This window comes from Numenius arquata, chromosome 21 (genome assembly GCF_964106895.1).
Source record: "Numenius arquata chromosome 21, bNumArq3.hap1.1, whole genome shotgun sequence".
In the NCBI taxonomy this organism is placed as follows: domain Eukaryota; kingdom Metazoa; phylum Chordata; class Aves; order Charadriiformes; family Scolopacidae; genus Numenius; species Numenius arquata.
Window position 1 is genome coordinate 3,264,775 of NC_133596.1, and position 18,063 is coordinate 3,282,837.

Below are 18,063 nucleotides of genomic sequence, written 5' to 3' on the forward strand. Positions count from 1 at the left end.
TTGCACTCTTGTGTTTCTCACATTTACCCTCATATAAAGACACTGAAATCCTCATGTGATTGGAAATCAACCTGGCAGCATCTGAAATGGGATTTCTGTTGAAATGTTTCTCTTCCCATTAGCTCTGATGGTGTATAGAGAAATACAGTGAACCCCCATCCACCCATTTAAGCCTTCACTCTTTTATTTGTTTGTATGAACTTGTGCCTTTTTTTCCTTTCTCTTTTATTTTTTCCCCATCTCTTAACCGAGGCAGGATGGACGGCAACACCCAAAGCTGCTTTTCTACAGTAAAGATGAAGCAGTTTCCCAGGGCTGGACGGTGGTTTGGTGGCAGAAACGGGATCAAAACCCGAGTATTTCTGACCTCCTCTGCCCGTGGATTCCTTATCTAAAGAGAAAGCACAGAGGTCTGGGTGGTGGCATGTTAATTAAGAACCATTATCTCTGCCAGCACGGTAGTCATTTATCATTTCCTAAATCTCAATGTGCGGTTTGGGACTGAATGACTCATCTTAGTTTTGCTAAATCTTCTTTTGCATTAATGTTTCTGATTCTTAAAGTTAAAGATGAAAAGCAATCACAGATAGGGACAAATGGGGACAGTCGTGCCTGACTACAGCTCTTTAAAATGTTTCAAGTTAGTTTCTGCTGTCTTTTTAATTGCACAGTTTGCTTCCTTTTATTGGACTATCTTGATTTTATTGTAGATTTTACTGATAGGGTACATTATAAGAAAAGTAATTTCTTTATTATATTTTTCTAGGGGTTTTACTGGATTTATAAAATACAGAGATGAAAAAGACCCATTATTGTATCAGGTCTTCTCTGGTTAGTACAAGATTATTTTCTACATTGTGATTTTTGACAGTTTTCTGAGCCCAGTTTTAAATAAATTCTACAACTTAATTACATCTGTCCAAATATCTTCCAAACTCTTTCTCCTGGAGGGAGCTCTATAAATAGTCTTGGTGTTTGAGCTTCTTTATTTTTAAAGCCTGAATGGAAAGAATAACATCTAAAAAGTGATGGGTTTGCCCTTGCTGAAGCTGGCGTCGAAACGCTGGCTACAAACACATGTTTATAGACGTACAAGGCTACATCAAATATTAATGTACAGCGAGCTTTTGGCTGCGGTTGTTCAATATCACCCTACATAGGGCTTATTTAGTGCGATTCATAAATCCTGTGCCAGACGGTTGTGATGCGGTGCCGCTGCGGGTCTGTCCTGTGTACAGGAGTATAGTATTTTGGGGAGGAAAAGGAGGAACTCCTCCTGCAGGGATTAGATTGTGATACCCAAAGATATTTGATATTACAGTTTACAAACGCCTGTCCTGCTTTTGACCCAATTAAGGTAATCATAAAGATTGCTGGAATTAGAACTGCAGGAGTGCTCAGAAGTCATATTATCCTGCATCAGATCTGCGGTTTTGCCTTTGGCTGAATTAAACTGACACTTTCAGCCTGTAGGTAGAAGGTGTAGCATGTGGAAGGCTTCAGATCGAGAGTGGAGTTCACCTGCCTTAACTGAAGTGCTCAGCGCTTAAAAACCTGCCCTGCCCATGTATCTTAAGGCACTTTCCAGTGCTCAAGGAGAAAAACAAGCTGCCAAAGGCAGATGGAGCACGTGGTCCTTGGGTGCTGACTGTTGTTACTCTGAATAAAGAGCTCAGGATGATCTTGTGGAGCTGGAGCATCCAAATGTCAGAGCGAAGACTCCCGGAAGACCCCCAGGGTGGGCAATTTTGCCCCATTCCTGTAGGGATGCAGTTAGACCTGTCAGCTGGGCTGTGCTTTTTGGAACTTAACATCAGTGGTTTTGCTTACACTGGAAAAATTAGTACAGCTGCCAGTTCAAGGGGAGGTTGTGAATCTTTCTCTTTTTTTTTTTTTTTTTTTATTTTAAGCAAACAGTGGTGTTCATAGATTGGAAATATTCAGGGTACGTTTAAAGGACGGGAACGTACAGTTAATTTATGGTCAGTGTTTCTTTAGTGTCTACCGCAAAAATAGATGAGTAATTGGATATGGGGAGCCCATACAGCAGTGTGGCTTTTAGTGGAGTCTTTAATGGAGCCCATTAGGTTATTTGCTGGGACGCGAAAGCAAGACATGAAGCTTAAGCATTTTAAGAGCTTTATAGCATTTCTAGCGTAGAGCCTTGGCTTTATGGCCCTATAGAGGGACCTGGCAACAGCCGTTAGAAGCTGCTGCTCCCTCTCAAATTGTGCAGACTTGTCACTTGTATATAGTGTATGAGTTGTTTGTGCATACACCGGTGTATTTGTAATTATTTTAAATCCAGGTATTCCTAATATCCCAACCAAAACTCCTACTGAATCCAGAGCCCCCAGAATCTTGCCAGTGAATTGCCATTGGCAAAAACGAATCAAGTAACTGTTAAAACTTAATGGTTTATCTTTTTGTCCTCAAACTGCACATATGTTTAAAGCTCTTAACTTTCTATTCATATTTACTGACGTCTCGTGGGCAAAATGCAAGTTTGTCATTTTTTCCCATCTTTTGAAACTAGAATCTCTCTGAAAACCCTTGGTGAAATGTAAGCAACAGGCCTGTTTATTCTCTGCCTTTTGTTTTGTTTTCACACCCTAGTTTTCTTTCTTAAAATTAAATAAAGAGCCCAAAGACTAAGCAGAAAGATGGAACAGAATGTCTCGGAGAGAATCATCAGCGTCCCGACAGCAGACCACGATGTATTGGGTGCCTTAGACTGGAAAGACGGCGTTGGTACCTTGCCTGGTAGCAACATACAAGTAAGAGACCAAGGAACACAATACATGAGTGGCCGCCGTGCCTTTGGCAGCGCAGAATATTTTCAATATATTCTGCAGTTTGCAAATAAAGATTGTGCAGAGAAAACACTTTGCTGTAAACAACGGGGTTGGCATTACCAAGGAAGTGGTGAAATTTTAATACTGTTTCTAAAAGCTCCCTCTCCCCTTCTAATTTCTTGCTCAATTGATTTCTAAAGGCAGCAAGTATTTTAAATAATTTTTTTCTGCTGACAGAAGTTCTGGGCCTGATCTTCCTCATTCTCAGTCGTGTCCATACAACATACTCAGGCAAGAAATCCCGTTAATTTCAACCCAGCGTGAGAAAGACATTTTCTCTGAAAGACAAATTTTCTCAATTTGTGGGATTGAGTCTGTAGGTTCTTTTCACATCAGTGGTTCTTTTTTGCGGCTTTTGACAGCTTCTATCTTACATATTCATGATAGTGATGAATACAGCTCTCCTGTAAATCAGAACCGAGATGTCATGGCCACAAACGTGGTGTTCTCTGTTAGAGGAGGGTAAGTGTCTGTTGACTGTTTCCCAAATTACCTTCAACTGTTACTTCAGTTCGATTGCACTTCTGATGGTTGAAAATGAATACGTAAAATTGCCCTCAAGGCTGCAAGTTCTGACTCTCGGAGGGGAAAAAAAAAAAACAATTTCAAGTGAAATAAATTGGAGCTGAAGGGACTTGAGAGCTTTGAAAAAATCAGATCTTTGGTATCTCATCAGGCATTCAGAATCAGGACCCCCACCTTCTGCAAGTCTTGCCAGTCTTCCCCTTCCTCCCCTCCTCCTCCTCCTCCCTTTGTGCAGAAATGTCTTCTACCCGGGCTGCCAGACCTTCCTTGGGCTTCCAGGAAAATGCTTGTGCCAGCAGATGTTGAGAGAAGGTGGATGAACTTGCCAGCTTGGAGTGTTTTGATATCAGTGGTTTACACTCCCGTAGATGTGTGTGGATTTGGGTCCACTGACTCTCCAGGAGGTGCTTGGGATGATTATTTTGCCGTGGCCTAACTTTTACCCTATATTTAATCAAAGCTGTTGTGCGTCTGCTTCTTAAAAGAGCTTAGCAATGTATTGCCACAGGTTTCCTCTTAACCAGCAGTAAAGTTCCTTTGCAGGAACAGCTTCACTTTTATCGATTCCTTGTAATAGTAGAGAATCAACAAAGCACTGCGTTATTTATTAGACTGAAAGACACCAAATAATATCATATTATTTCATATTAGATGATCAAGTATAAGAGCTCGGAGTACCACGGTTAGTGAGTGTGGTAGGAATGTTTAGCTGGAACACGATAACCAGCTCCACAGGAAGCCACTTCATTCTTAAGATGCCAAATGCTTTTTTCCCCCTATAGAAATGCCAAACACTTCTTTTTTTTTGCTTTTGCTGTTTAATCCTTTTTCCCCCCCTCTCTTCCCGCTATATTCCAGTTCTTGCATGTGCAATGAAATACATTTTTCCTTAATTCCCTTAAAAAAACTCTCAGGAGGGACAGGTTGTTTCTGGAGGGTTTGTGTGGATTTCGTATTAGCAAACATGCTGTATCCAACCCCCTTGTGTAAAGGAAGGTGCAGTCCTGATAGTAGCAAGGTTTTGCGTTTCCAGAACTTAGGAATGAGGGATATTGCCTTGAAGAGAGTCTTGAGATGAAACTGCAGGTTGCTTCCATGGATCGGCCAGTCCTCAGACATCAGAGATTGTTAATAAAGATGCTCGTTGTTTTTCTAATGCAAACTTATGTTTTCTGGGGCCTGGGCTGGGCTTCGCCAGTTGTGGCTGCAGATACACCATCGAAATTAAAGGAGGAGATAACAGCCTGGTGTCTCTGCTGGTTGAGGCTGGCTCCGAGCTGTTCACTTGTATGCGGGAGTGTCCCTACCCCAGGGACTCCTCTGCTGGTACACAGGGACACTGGCACCTTCCCCACCTCCAGCTGCAAGCTCTGCTTCGTGCTCGCTCTGCTGCTTAATGGCACATAGAGCTCTGGAGATGCTCCTTCCACCGACCTTCCGCTGGTGACGCTGAGCTGTCCTTACCAGCCGCAGCGAGGAAGCCCCGGGGTCTGCACCCATCTGCTCTTCTGGCGTTGAAGGAAAGTGATAGGTTTCTTCTCTAAACCTGATGGTCCCCTGCAGGAAACACAGTCCACTCTGAATTACCATTTCTTTGAAATGGATTGTTTCCCTCAGTTTCCCTCAACCTCAGCATCCCGCACCACCATCCCAACACCCTCAGTAAGTTCGCAGACGACACTAAGTTGGGTGGCAGTGTCGACCTGCTGGAGGGTAGAAAGGCTTTGCAGAGGGATCTGGACAGGTTGGATCGATGAGCTGAGACCAACGGGATGAGGTTCAACAAGGCGAAGTGCCAGGTCCTGCACTTGGGTTACAACAACCCCAGGCAGCGCTACAGGCTTGGGGCAGGGTGGCTGGAGCTGCCCGGCAGAAAAAGACCTGGGGGTGTTGGTGGCCAGCCGGCTGAACATGAGCCAGCAGTGTGCCCAGGTGGCCAAGAAGGCCACCAGCATCCTGGCCTGTATCAGGAACAGTGTGGTGAGTAGGACTCGGGAGGTGATTGTCCCCCTGGACTGGGCACTGGTGAGGCCCCACCTCGAGTACTGCGTCCAGTTTTGGGCCCCTCACCACAAAAAAGACATTGAGGGGCTGGAGCGGGTCCAGAGAAGAGCACCCCCCTGGTGAGGGGTCTGGAGCACAAGTCTTATGAGGAGCAGCTGAGGGAACTAGTGTTATTCAGCCTGGAGAAAAGGAGGCTGAGGGGAGACCTTCTCGCTCTCTCCAACTCCCTGAAAGGAGGGTGTAGCCAGGGGGGGTCGGTCTCTTCTCCCAAGTCACGGGCGACAGGACTAGAGGAAACGACCTCAAGTTGTGCCAGGGGAGGTTCAGATTGGATATTAGGAAAAATTTTTTCACTGAAAGGATTATCAGACATTGGAATGGGCTGCCCAGGGAAGTGGTTGAGGCACCATCCCTGGAAGTGTTCAAAAGACAGGTTGACGTGGTGCTGGGAGACATGGTTTGGTGATGGTGTTGCATGTTGTTGTTTTGTGGGCGTTTCTTTTTGTCAGTTAGGTTGATGGTTGGACAAGATGATCTTGAAGGTCCCTTCCAACCTAGAAGATTCTGTGGTTCTGTGATCTTTGAAGCTTTAAAAAATACAGGCTTCAGATGAAGAAGAGGGAAAAGGGGGAAGAACGTTTGGGATAAGGCTTTGATGGGGAGCTGGAGGCAGGATGCTGAGCCCAGGAAGCACCCGGGGGTAGGGGAGGACGGTGCTTCTCAGCGCAACGAGGGGCCCTGCTTCAGAGGTGAAGCAAATGCTTTTAAACTGGGTTTAGCAGGTTTGAGCGGAGAGCGGATGGCTGAGGAAAGATCTCAAATTAATATAAGTGCTGTGAATAAAAGCTTTGGAGCAGAGCTTGCAAATGCAACCCACCTTTGACTTCTCTCTTTCGTTCTGGAGTTCAGTAGCTCCATGGTGTCGACAGTAAAGAAGATTAAGAATTAAGTAATCTGTAGAGCTATTTGCTCATCAGAAATGTGATTTTTTTTATTTTTTGTGGCTCTCGGTTGCCTTTGCAGATGGGGACTAATACAAGATGTCCATTGACGCCATTTGGCACGCTTCAACAATTTTATCTGGACCAATGGAACGTTCCTTCGTAGCCTAAGAAATTTTTTTTTAAGCTTTAAGGACGAGAGCCTCTGAAGTCTGCCACATCTCAGACCTTTTCCATAGCTACCCCGTGGTGTGAGCGCTTCCCTGTGTGTCCACAGGCGTTCCCTTCTGCATCTGAATTTGCTCTTGGCCTGGTGTGTGTTTGTGCGGGGTGGGAGGTGCAGTGCTGGAGCAGAGGATGGGTGTTCTTGCAGGACCTCCCTGGGACGGTCACCTACCCCAGCAGCTGATGGAGGGCTTCTTAAGGGTCAAAATGTGGGGGAGCTGGGGCTGGGAGCCTGGACGCTGAGTCCTGGCCGTACTGGTACATGTCATCTGCCTACCTGTGCTGCCTGGGGCTTCTGTTGGGTGCATTTCTAGGTGATTCAGAAATGGTTGGTTTGAAGTTGAGAGTCGTTGGGTCAGGGCCCCCGCTGTGGCTTTCACGAAGTGGTGCTGTGCAAGGAGGAGCTTATCAAACCAAGAAAGGACAGTTATTTCTCAGCGTCTGCTGTTCTTCAGCAGTGTTCCCTCTGCTTGTCCCCGCATTCCTCTGCTCCTCTGGGAAGTTCCTTTCCCACCAGACTGTCAAGTGTCATTGAAGAAGGGTTGAGAACCGCTTGGCCTCTTGCAGCTCCAGATGCGGGCTGTGTTTGTGCCGTCCCGGCCGTCGCTGGGCTCTGAGGTCTCTAACGCCCAGCCAGCACCAGCTGGGGGACGGATGGGACAAGGTCTCCACTGGAATGTGACCTTTTGGTCAGCAGCTGGGTGATTTTAGGGAAGTTGTTGTATGTCATAACTGCAGTAAGTGGAATTGTGCTTTGTTGAATGGATTGGAACTGTCAGAGGAGAGTTTTGGGTTAAAATGTTTTTCTGAGGGTATTTATTCTGATGTGCTCATCAGAGGTGTGGGTTTTCTAAGGGAGGCACATCCAAAGCAGGGAGAATTAACGCTGCTTTCCTTCATTGACAAAAACCCACATCATTGGGGTTTTTTGGGGGCCCATTGATGTGTTTTGAAGACAAGTTGTGTTGGATATTTCTCACTTTTGTTGCTACTTATTTTTAATGCTTTTTAACGTACGTACAGCCGTTTCTTTTTGTCCCATACCTCATTGCTCCTCAGGGAATCCTATATTCCTTCCTTTCTCCCTTCCTAGGCCTTTTACTGCTGCTTATTCCCTTGCTTTCTTCTGTTACCCGCAGTTCCGTTTAAATGAGTTTGGACTGCTAGAAATCATTACTGAAGCAGAAGCAGAAGCCATAAAACCTCTTTCAGCAGTAAATGCCAGCCCAACCAGCTTTGCTCCTGCTGCTCCCAACGCTTCCGCTGCCTCTAGCCCTGGTTTGGAAGGTGAGCTTTTTGCTGTGGAAGAGAATGTACAGTTTCTGAAAAAGCTTCTAGAAGCAGGTCTAACCGAAATATGCGTTTCAGGAGCGTGGTGCTCCCTGGCGCAGCGCGTGGGGTGAGTCGCTGTATTATTTTGAATGTTTTAGGAGTATTTAGAGTGAATGCAATTACTGCGTAGTCGTAACGGTACCCGGCGCGTGCGTTGTGCTCGCCTTCGGGGAAGGTAAGTGTGGTTACATCGGCAAGCTGGGCGAGATTTGTGGATGTAGCCAAACGTCCCTCTCGCGCTGAGTTTTAACTGACATCCTGGCATCTCTTTAGCTGGTGATTCTGGGAAGTTGGAGCCCTTTCTTTCCAGGGTTGGTGGCTCAGCAATGGCATCGATGTTTCTCCTTAGCACCGATGGTTTACTTGTCGTGACAGCAGTTAAGTCTGTGTCTCTGTTAAACCTGTTTTGGGGCTTTGAGGCCTGAATGGTCTGATCAAATACACCTTATTAAATACTCTCAGCCTCCAAAACAGAGTGATCGCTCCCACTGAGCAGCATCTCAGCTCCATTCCAACTCTTGAACCATGCTGGGAACCGTGCTTTACTCTGGTATCGCTGTGCCCTCGCTGGCTGCCCTCGGGCAACGGGAGTTTCCAGCGTTATTCCTTTCCCTGGTTGCAGTGTGGAGCATGGGTGGATGGCACAGTGCTGTGCTAACCCGGGACTCCTGGCTCAGGATGAATCCCCAGGAGTGTTATCTTTGCAAGAACATCCTTGAGAATCTCCTTTAACCTGGCTCATGAAGAGTTACACTATTAGCCATAAAGGTTTTGAGGTTTCCAATTGAAATTAGGGAAAAACTGTGTTTTAACAGGATAATGTGCATATTACTGGACGTGTACATCAGTGTAATGGAGAAGAAATATCTCTGTTCTCTGCAGACCTGTTCTTACTCTGTTTACCCAGAAACCAGTAGCTCAAACCAGAATATGTATATGTTAACCACCGAGGTCTTCCATTCCAGACCACTCAGTTAAGCTGGGCAGCCTCACTTACCTTGGTAAATCGCTAGTTTGATTAAATTCCTCACTGTTTCAGTAGAGCTCCCTCGCAGATGTGCTTCATTGTCTTCCAGAGAGCACTAATGGAGACCAGCACTGGGGAGTGAGTGACAATTAGGAGCTCTCATCCCAAGAGTACCATTAGCTGTCTCCAGCGCAAGGTCATATTTTAAAGATGCTCTCGGTTAAACGTGACAGCGTGTGGCTGTGGCATAGGGAGCCCTTGATAGGTTTGTCTGACGCCTGGTACTGAAACAGATCTTCTTCTCAGGTGGTGGCAGGGGACTTGAGAATTAGCTTGGGACACAGAGGCACCACAGGGCAGCAGCTGGAGCCTGTTCGGTGCCTCCTTGTCATCGACACCATGAGAACATCCCGATGCAGTAATTGAAAGGACGTTAACTCTTTGTGTCAGGTCTGTTAGCGACGCTGGATCTCTAGTCAGGGCAGGTCTCCATCACTCAAGTCACACATCCCTATGGAGAGAACTTCTTCTTTGAGGAGAGAATGATCTCTCCTCCTGTTGCCTGCCTGGACAAGCTTCTCCCAGTTGGCTTTCCCTAGGATTTTGATGGAACTATTTCTGTTTTCAGGTAGGAAGGCTTTCTACCTGTCTTCCCTGCTGGCTTTTCTCATCTCAAATTTCATTGTAAGCTCTGCAGAGTCACTTACACTTACAGGCATTCGCTTGTGCGCCTGCTGATCACGGGGCATCCTCATCGTCTGTGTGAGCTGAGGAGATGTCAATCCATCAGGCGAAGAACCGGCTCTTTCGTGGATGCCTCAGCGCTAAGATTTTTTCACACCCATTTAGTTCATGTATATTCCATAGATCAGTGTGACTTCTAATTGAGCAGAGCTCTTTTAGCGCTCTTGGTTCTTGCAAGTTTTCCCTGTTTTGTCTCTTCTCTGCCTGGAATCATTGGTCCCCGATGGCACAGGGAGAGGATTTACGTTGTGATACGAGCAGGCACACGTGCACGCTGTTCGTAGGCAGCCTCTCTGCCCAATTCCGGCCAGGGCCATCTGACGTCCAGACTGGGCTATAGGGAGCAGTCAAATATACATGAAAAATATCGAGTCGTCGTAGCAGAATGAGAACAAGTTCCGCTGAGGAGACTATGAAAATGGCTTTACACAAAAACCAAAGTGACTCATACCTCAGCGTTCCGGACTGTGTGATGTGGGGTGGGTTTTCTTTTTTTTCTTTTGAGGTGTTTAGCGGTGCATTCAAAAAATCGGTTGATCAAACCAGTGTACACAAACGGTGCCGCTAAATGCAGAACGGGAATGATGTATATGGGGGAGGCCCCTTGAGCAATTTGTACGACAGATCACTTGAGCAAAGTGTGCATCGGGATAGTTTAGATCCCTGGCAACGAGGACCACCGCAATCGTGTTTTGTTAAAATATTAAACAGAAATTAATTTGCCCTAGGAAGAACTGAAATCATAGGAGAAAGTAAACATAAATTATATATTGCAGTTATTCCTTACATTTTCATGCTTTCATTCGAATGAAAGATTGATATATATCCCTTGCTAGATGTAGAAATAATTGTTTCTGCTCGCCCATCAATAATGTGCTACTTTTAGAGGCTGCCTATGGAGGATTTTTATATGTATGAAGTATATATAAAGGCTGAAGTTTAATTTAAACTTAACCAACAGTATTAAAAGTATCCAAATGAGATGGACTTGTTTGACATTTGTCTTTCAAGTTAGAGGGTTACTAGGAATAAAGAAATAGAAAAAGATTTGTAACTCTGTCCTGGTTATAGCCTAGAGATTGTATCCTCCTTTGTCACTTTTACAGGGGGCAGGGTTTATCCAAAATTAAAATATTATAGATAAAGGGCTTTTGTTCTGTAATGAAATGGTACACTTTCTATGTGCCAGCGCACCGGTAATAATTACTTCCCTCACAATGGGATACTGAGGGTCACTTAATGAAAGTTTGTAAAGGACTTCGACAGAACTAATTGCATGAAAGGTGTTTAAAAATACAAAGTTTCAGCATTTGAATTTAATAGTTGTCTTTTCCTTTGCTTCTACAGCGCTCAGAGACAACGTGCCCTGCTGCGTTTTCCAAACCTGTGAGCAAATGGATTGCTCTGAGAATGGAAAGTTTTATACTCAAACAGGCTCCCAGCAGCACAGGGACAGGTAAAGGAACCCCACATTCTTCCTGGTCTGTGTTAGAAAATGTTTAAAGGGAACACTGGGTTAGAGAAAAGTGTTGCTGTGAGCAGAATGAAATCCTCAGCGCGAGTGTTACCGTGGCTGGGCCACCATCAAGCTCTGCCGATGGCCTTCCTGTCACCCTTGAGGCTCCCGTGCCCCACGGAGGAAGGCTTCGCTCCAGAGCTCCATCCTCATTTCTCCTCCCAGCCTGAGGAAATGCTGGTTGTCCCCCATCCTACAGATAAGGATGGTGTTTTAACTTCCCATAGAGTTGTAAAAAGGCAACATGAAAAACCCTCTTGAGCTGGTCTGGTGGGGAGAGCTGTGCTGGTACTTTGGAGTGCTTTTAAAAGATATATATCTTTTGATATTTAAAATCTATTGATATTTAAAAGATATATATCCTGAGTCTCCATCTCTGGAGACATTCAAAACCTGCCTGATCACGTTCCTGTGCGACCTGCTCTGGGTGGACCTGCTTTGGCAGGGGGTTGGTCTGGACGATCTCCAGAGGTCCCTTCCAACCCCATAATATTCTGTGATTCTGTGATACATCTGGCAAATCCTGCAAACGTTTCACTTCTTTAGGTTCTCAGCCCAGGCATCCTCATTCTGAAGAGGTACAGAGACACCGGGAATACTGCAGGAGCATTGTTGCACTTTTAATTTGCTTTTTGTTTTCAATTTTGGATGTTTAGTGATACCAGAAACATTCCAGATGATTGCAGAAACAGGGGAAATAGTAGAAATCTTAATACCAGCAGTGGCTGTCAGGTGAATGAGGCTGACAGACCCGTGAAACGTCTCAGAAGGAAGAGAAGACTGCTTCTGGAGTCTGAGGATGATGAGGAAAATGCAGATGAGGATGAGGTAAATGAGGTTGCCTGTATTTTCTTTAAAGAGAGCTGTGAAGAGCAGGGACAATTCCGCGTCTCACCTTTCACTGTGCAACGCAAACGGAGCTGAGGAGGGGGGGTGATTCTGTACCCAGGAGAATGGGTCTGGTCCTGATTTGTAGCAGCAAAGAGAATATCTGTTGTGAAGTGTGAGGAGTCGTGAGGGTGAACAGCTCATGGGAAGTCGAAGTTAGAATTTCCCAGTGTAGCTTTGCAGGTGTTGTTACAGCCCTGTGCACCAAGTGTATTTCACAGTAATAAAAAACATGCCTCTAAAAATAGTTTCTCTAACTCCAGTCAGGTACTACTATGCGATATTGAAGAGCAGTGTCAAACCACAGAGTTTGATTGCTTTTTATTAGGTACTTGCATGTGCGCTCACTACGCTGCCAGAAACCGTTATTAATGGTGGATGAACAGAAGTACCTCAGTCCTGACCTGCTCTTCCCTTAACTCAGCATTAAGCATCTTCCTTCTTTCAGGGGCCCTTCTCTGCCCAAGCCTGTGCTCTGCTCCCGTGTATGTAGCGTCTCAGGCCTGAATTTTATTTAAATTCACGAATTGCACAGGCTTTTGTAGTGCGGAGACGCTGGGGCAGGTGGTGTTGGTAACGCAAGCTGGGGCTTCCGATGCAGTGAACAGTTTAACTCCTCTTGTCGCTCAGCTTTTCTCTGTGACAGGTCTCACGTGTTTTAAAGTCTGTACGTTCTCAGAAGTACTTGCATTCTCTCTCTTCCCCCTTCTCCTCCTCCTTGTTTGAAACTGCCCCCCTCTCTCATCCGGGGCGTGTTTGGCAGCAGCTTTGCATTTCAGATTTTGCCCTTTTTGGTTTGCTTTGGGAAATGACAACCCGGGGTGAATTAAACATGAGTTTGAAAAGCAGATCGAAGGACTGTGAATGCAGTCTGGCTCGGCGTGTGACACAGGGAGACCACCTTTTCTGGGGTGTTCATCTATGACAGTAGTTACTTGAAGCTTCTGCTTCCTTCGGGGCTTCATAAATGAATTTTTTTGCTGTATCCGTTCCCTGGCATAGATGGACGTAAGAACCTCTGGAAGGAAACCGGAGCGTTCCAGGAAGGCCGCTTACGTGAGCAGTAAATCCTGCATTGCGGAAGGCAAATCCTGGGTATTGTAATGGAGATTTTGAGCCTCTGCTGCTCGTCAGTAGCCGTATTTAAATGAACTTCAGTAACATATGTTAAATAATTTGTAAAGCACTTTGGGATACTGCAAGATCAAAGTTATATATGTAACATACCCTACTAATGTTCTTGCAGGGTTATTCAAAAGAAAATAATGCTAGTCCTGTTAGTCACATGTTACATCCTGATTGTACCTGCATTGTGAGATGATCAAGGAGGGAGGAAAAAACAATATTGCTAAACTTTTTTTTAACGTATCTGTGTCTAGGAGAAGAATAAATCAAATAATATGAAAAGCCGCAGAAACACTAAACCAATAAAACAAGGTGAGCTAAGCTCATAGTCTCTTTTCTTTAATGTTTATAGATTTTTTTTACTAGCTATTATAAAGTGAATAATAGTAAACAGAAGAGGAAAGGACAGTAGAGCTCATTTCACATTCAGAATAGCTTATTAGGTACATAACCCTCTTACCACAGTCAGTCTGCTGAAGTGTATTAGCAAGAATATAGGAGATTTGCCTGCGTGATGGGCACAGTTAGAGGATCTGGAAGGAGACAGCCTGATCCAAAGCTCACTGAAGCCAGTAACAATCTTTTTTCCACTGACTTTGGAGAGCTCTGTAGCCACAGACTACAAATGCTAAATAGAAAATAAGTTGTAAACAACATGTGATTGATTATAGACTATGGGTTAAATTTACTATATAGCGTAAAGGAGTTAGTATATGGAAACTGGGGGAGATTTTTAATATGCATTTAAAACATAATTTTCTGTGTGTATGACCATGGTCCAACTAGAAGGAATCCAAGCACCTGCCCAAGTTGTTTTCATCATCTGTGCACTGGTAGCTGCATTGTGGTATTAGCAGGTTATAAATATACGAGTGTGTATATATATTTATATATATATATATAAATCTTGTGAACTGAACAGAAATTCACTTGATTTTTCCTTTGTTTTGTTTTAGGTTTATTTCAGCTGCAATTATATGCCTCTTTGTGCTGTCTTTTAGTTTATATCTAACCCCTTATTCCTCTGTGAAATATCAGGAGAAGGAATTATTTTCCACAATTTTAAGTTATTATATCTTGTCCAAACTTCGCAGTGGCAGCTTTCCATGGGCAGCTTGCCGGCAATCCGGGTGCCACAATTCATTTGACCTATGATATCATAAATTTATATTTCTTTTAATGGGAAATGAGCACGGTTTTCCTACTGCTGGAATTCCTACCTTTCCTCAAAACCTGGGTAACGCTGCCTCCTTTGGGGTACAGCGGCAAAACAGCCTTGGCCTGTACGTGGGAGGAGAAAGAGAAGAGAGGGCAGAGCAGGAGGCATCTGAGAGAAACATTCATTTTTCTCTTTGTTTTTGATTGCTTAGTTGTTCCTGGAAAGAAGAAGGGATGGAACTGGGTTTCCTACTTAGAAGAGGAACGGATGCCAGCTGCTCCCCTAAAACTGTTCAGAGAGGTTGGCAGCTTTTTCAGCTCTCTTGCTATGTTTTTCTCAGGCAGCATCACAGAATTACTAACTCAGTGGAGGATTGGAGCCTACCCTCAAGCCAGCAGTTACATTTATGAGTTGTTTCAGTGCAAGCAGGCAGTAAAACCCCCACATGTTTGTTTCCAGCCCTGAAGCACTGTGGAAACAAGCGTCTGCCCTGTGAGTCTCATCCCAAACCAGGCTGTAAAAAATGCTGGTTGAGTCTCACTCGGAAATAAACAGTGACTGTTTTGATCTGCTTTGGGTCGCTCTGGATAAATGGGCTGTTAGGCAATCTCCCAGTAGTGCTAGAGAGGGACACCCTAATGTCTTTCATATGTCCTGTGGTCGTAGAGTACCCCTTCCATCCTCCCTCTGAAGAAATCCGCAAGTCAGTTCGCTCTGTGAATGCTGTAGAGCGTCTCAATGAGAAGCGACTGTTATGAGGGAGGGTGGAAGTTGTGTTCGTGGTGCGTTGACCGTGGAAGAGGATGAGTTTGGCCTTGGTGAAGCTGCTTCTGCCCTCCAGAGCACCAGCCCACATTGAAAGTTCCGCTCCCAGTGAGCTCTTCAAAGCCAGAGGTGGTTGGCACCTCACAGTGAGATAGGAGGAAAATCAGATAACTGCAGTGGATGCAATAAACCATTTGCTGTTCAGTCCAGATTTCTTTGAAGCCTTTGCTATACTTCAAATGTTTAATTTGGATTAAGACTGCAAATAAATGAAAAGACACAAATGTTTTCTGGAATGACTGTGTAAAAGGACTCCAGATCAAACATGCCTTGTCCCTTTTACCCTTTGAAGCTGAGAAGTCACCTCTTGGGAAAGTCCGGACCACGGACCTCGTGCTGACACAGCCAAAGTGATTTTCACTTTCCCAGCTCTTTGTTTCTGCCAGCCCTCCTGCACTGGGCTATGAAAGGGATTCTTTTGTCTTTGAATAGAGCTCATTTCTGCATCTGCTGAAAGATTTGCTCATAGCTAATTGCAACAGGCTCGTGGGTCAGTGTTTTTAGAGAGATGAATTAGATTTACAAGTAATTCTGAAATATGTGATGATGCCATTATTGATCCCTGTACCTGCGCCTGCCAATTAAAACAGCAATCATTTAGTGATAGAATTTTCTTCTCTAGTTGAAAACTCAAGTATATCTGATGACTGCTCTGCAATAGATTTTGTCTCTTGGAATTAAAAACAAGTATTTCCTTCTTCCCCCTCCTCGCAGTATCAGTCATTCCCACAAGGCCGAAATGGATTTAAAGTTGGAATGAAATTGGAAGGGCTGGATCCTGAACACCCCTCTCGATTTTGTGTTCTCACAGTGGCTGAGGTAGTTGCTCTTCCTATCTTTGATTCCAAAAGACCCATATACTTTTAGGTGGTTTTTTTCAATAAAGAGTAGAAACATTAGAATAATAGTATTTTAATTAGTTAAGGGTTAGGAGTTGTTCAAGGTGACGCTGAAGGAATAGTGTTACGTGGTTAAGGTTATGCCTGAAATCCTACTCTCAGATTTTTGCAGTTGTAACTTAGAATAATAAACCTATTAATAGCATGCAATGAACAAATATGAAAAAAGAACAATGCAATTAGGCACTAAGACTTAGTAAATATAAGCAAGTCAAAATGCTTTTATGCTTCTTCAATTACGTGAAATCTGTGTTAATCTGGTATAGACATAAAAGTTTTCGGGCTGCATTTGTACTCCAGATATTGCTGCCCAGTGATATGTGCGTGAGTATGGAACAGGAGGCCAGGGAAGTTCCAATGAGCTGTTTTATTTTCAACTGTTTGAAGTGAGAAGAGAAGAGCGTGGAAACTGGGAGACGTAAATGAGGAAAAATAAAACTAGACTTTTGAGAAATTAACTGAGATCTTAAATTTACTTTTATCTATAAATCCAAATATGGAAGGAATGTTTGATTAGTGTTTTTCTTTAACTTCTTTATGAGCCTTTATGATAATCAGAGCTCCCCTCATTACAGGTACAAGGATACAGAATGCGATTACACTTTGATGGTTACCCGGAGTGCTACGACTTCTGGGTTAACGCTGATTCCTCAGACATCCACCCTGTTGGCTGGTGTGAAAAAACGAATCATAAGCTGCTCCCTCCTAAAGGTATGGAAAAAAAAGGTGTGCAAGAAACCATAGATTCTACTAAGAACTAGTTGCGCTGGCTCTGCTTGTTTCGTTTTTAGTAGGGTTTCATTGTGGAACTCTATCTGAGGGGCTTAAAGGAAAAGACGTAACTAAGATAGCGAATCACAAAAGAACAAAACAGCTTCCTTTTGATATTCCCGAAGATCGACGTTGTTGGTCAAATTAGAAACTATTGGATGAGCGTGTAAAACAAGGAGTCTCTTTGGGCTTCAGAACTTGCTTCTTTCATGCGTTCAGTTTCCTAGAAACATTTGAAGGTTCAGATTAATGATTGGACATTATACTGAGAGAGAGAGAGATGTTTTAGCAGAAATGCATAACCCCTGAAGACTGCAGAAGGGCGGTTATCATGCAAAGTTCATATTCTTCCCAAGTAATTTCCATTTCTGAAAAACCAATCTGAATGTAACGGGGCCGTGTAAAACAATCTTTTTATCTCGCTTTCTAGGTTTCAAGGAAGGAGAATTTAATTGGACTTCCTATTTGAAGAATTGCAAAGCTCAAGCAGCTCCAAAAAGCCTTTTTAAGACCCTCAGCACTGTAAGTGGTGGTACTGAACACAAGCTGTTTCAAATGGGTCTGATGCTGAGTTTTGACCAGAATATTTACATGTTTTTAATACGCTCGTGTCAGAGGTACAACCATGGTACAATCAGATGCAAGCTGTTTCCCACTGTGTTTTATTTTTAAGATGGGAAACTAGTACAATTTTTCTTCCTTCCCCCAGTCACTGACTTTTGAGAGGGAGAGTTTGTATTTTCCTTCCTCCTTAATACTGGAGGAAAAGATTTACTCTACCATTTATTAAATATATTACAACAGGCTGTTTTGCTGTGTCCCTACAGTCAAGATATTAGTGTCACTTTCCTCTAATTTAATCATTTCCAAAATAATTTCTGGTTTGCAGCAGCATACTCATGTGCACCGTGGGATTCATTATGGGGCTGTGGATCTCGAGCATTTTTCATCCTTCACCCGCTGTTGCTTTCTTTTTGGTTGTTAGTTTGGGTTCCTGTGTAACGCTCACTCCCGTTTTGTGGCACTCAGATGACACAAAGTCCATGGTCTGGTGGATTTGAGGCTGCGGATGGACAGAGCCCTGACTTCAGTGGGATCAGGGCCTAATTCTGCAGCTCTGCTCTGCTTCCGAGTCACCTGTTTTCCTTGAAGACTCTCGAACTGTTTCCGCTAATAAGACAGGACTTGATGCTCACACTTACTCTCAGCCAATACTCATCATGGCAAGGCGTGTGCGTCTTCGCCTTTGAGTCTCTCCTGGTGTTGTGTACCTGGAGAGTCTCTTAT

At 44.1% G+C, this 18,063-nt stretch overlaps 1 protein-coding gene across 1 annotated transcript in view; it reads left to right on the plus strand.

Annotated features, from left to right (window-relative positions):
• The first annotated feature begins 2,663 nt into the window (after window positions 1–2,663).
• The window catches only part of LOC141474180 (lethal(3)malignant brain tumor-like protein 4), a 38,718-nt gene continuing 23,318 nt past the window's right edge, over window positions 2,664–18,063 (plus strand). The window contains exons 1-9 of the mRNA XM_074161949.1: window positions 2,664–2,777; window positions 7,690–7,837; window positions 10,941–11,049; window positions 11,766–11,937; window positions 13,377–13,434; window positions 14,493–14,581; window positions 15,821–15,925; window positions 16,581–16,716; window positions 17,207–17,298. Of these exons, the coding sequence (XP_074018050.1) occupies window positions 2,664–2,777; window positions 7,690–7,837; window positions 10,941–11,049; window positions 11,766–11,937; window positions 13,377–13,434; window positions 14,493–14,581; window positions 15,821–15,925; window positions 16,581–16,716; window positions 17,207–17,298 (1,023 nt within the window). The remainder of the gene's footprint in view (window positions 2,778–7,689; window positions 7,838–10,940; window positions 11,050–11,765; window positions 11,938–13,376; window positions 13,435–14,492; window positions 14,582–15,820; window positions 15,926–16,580; window positions 16,717–17,206; window positions 17,299–18,063) is intronic.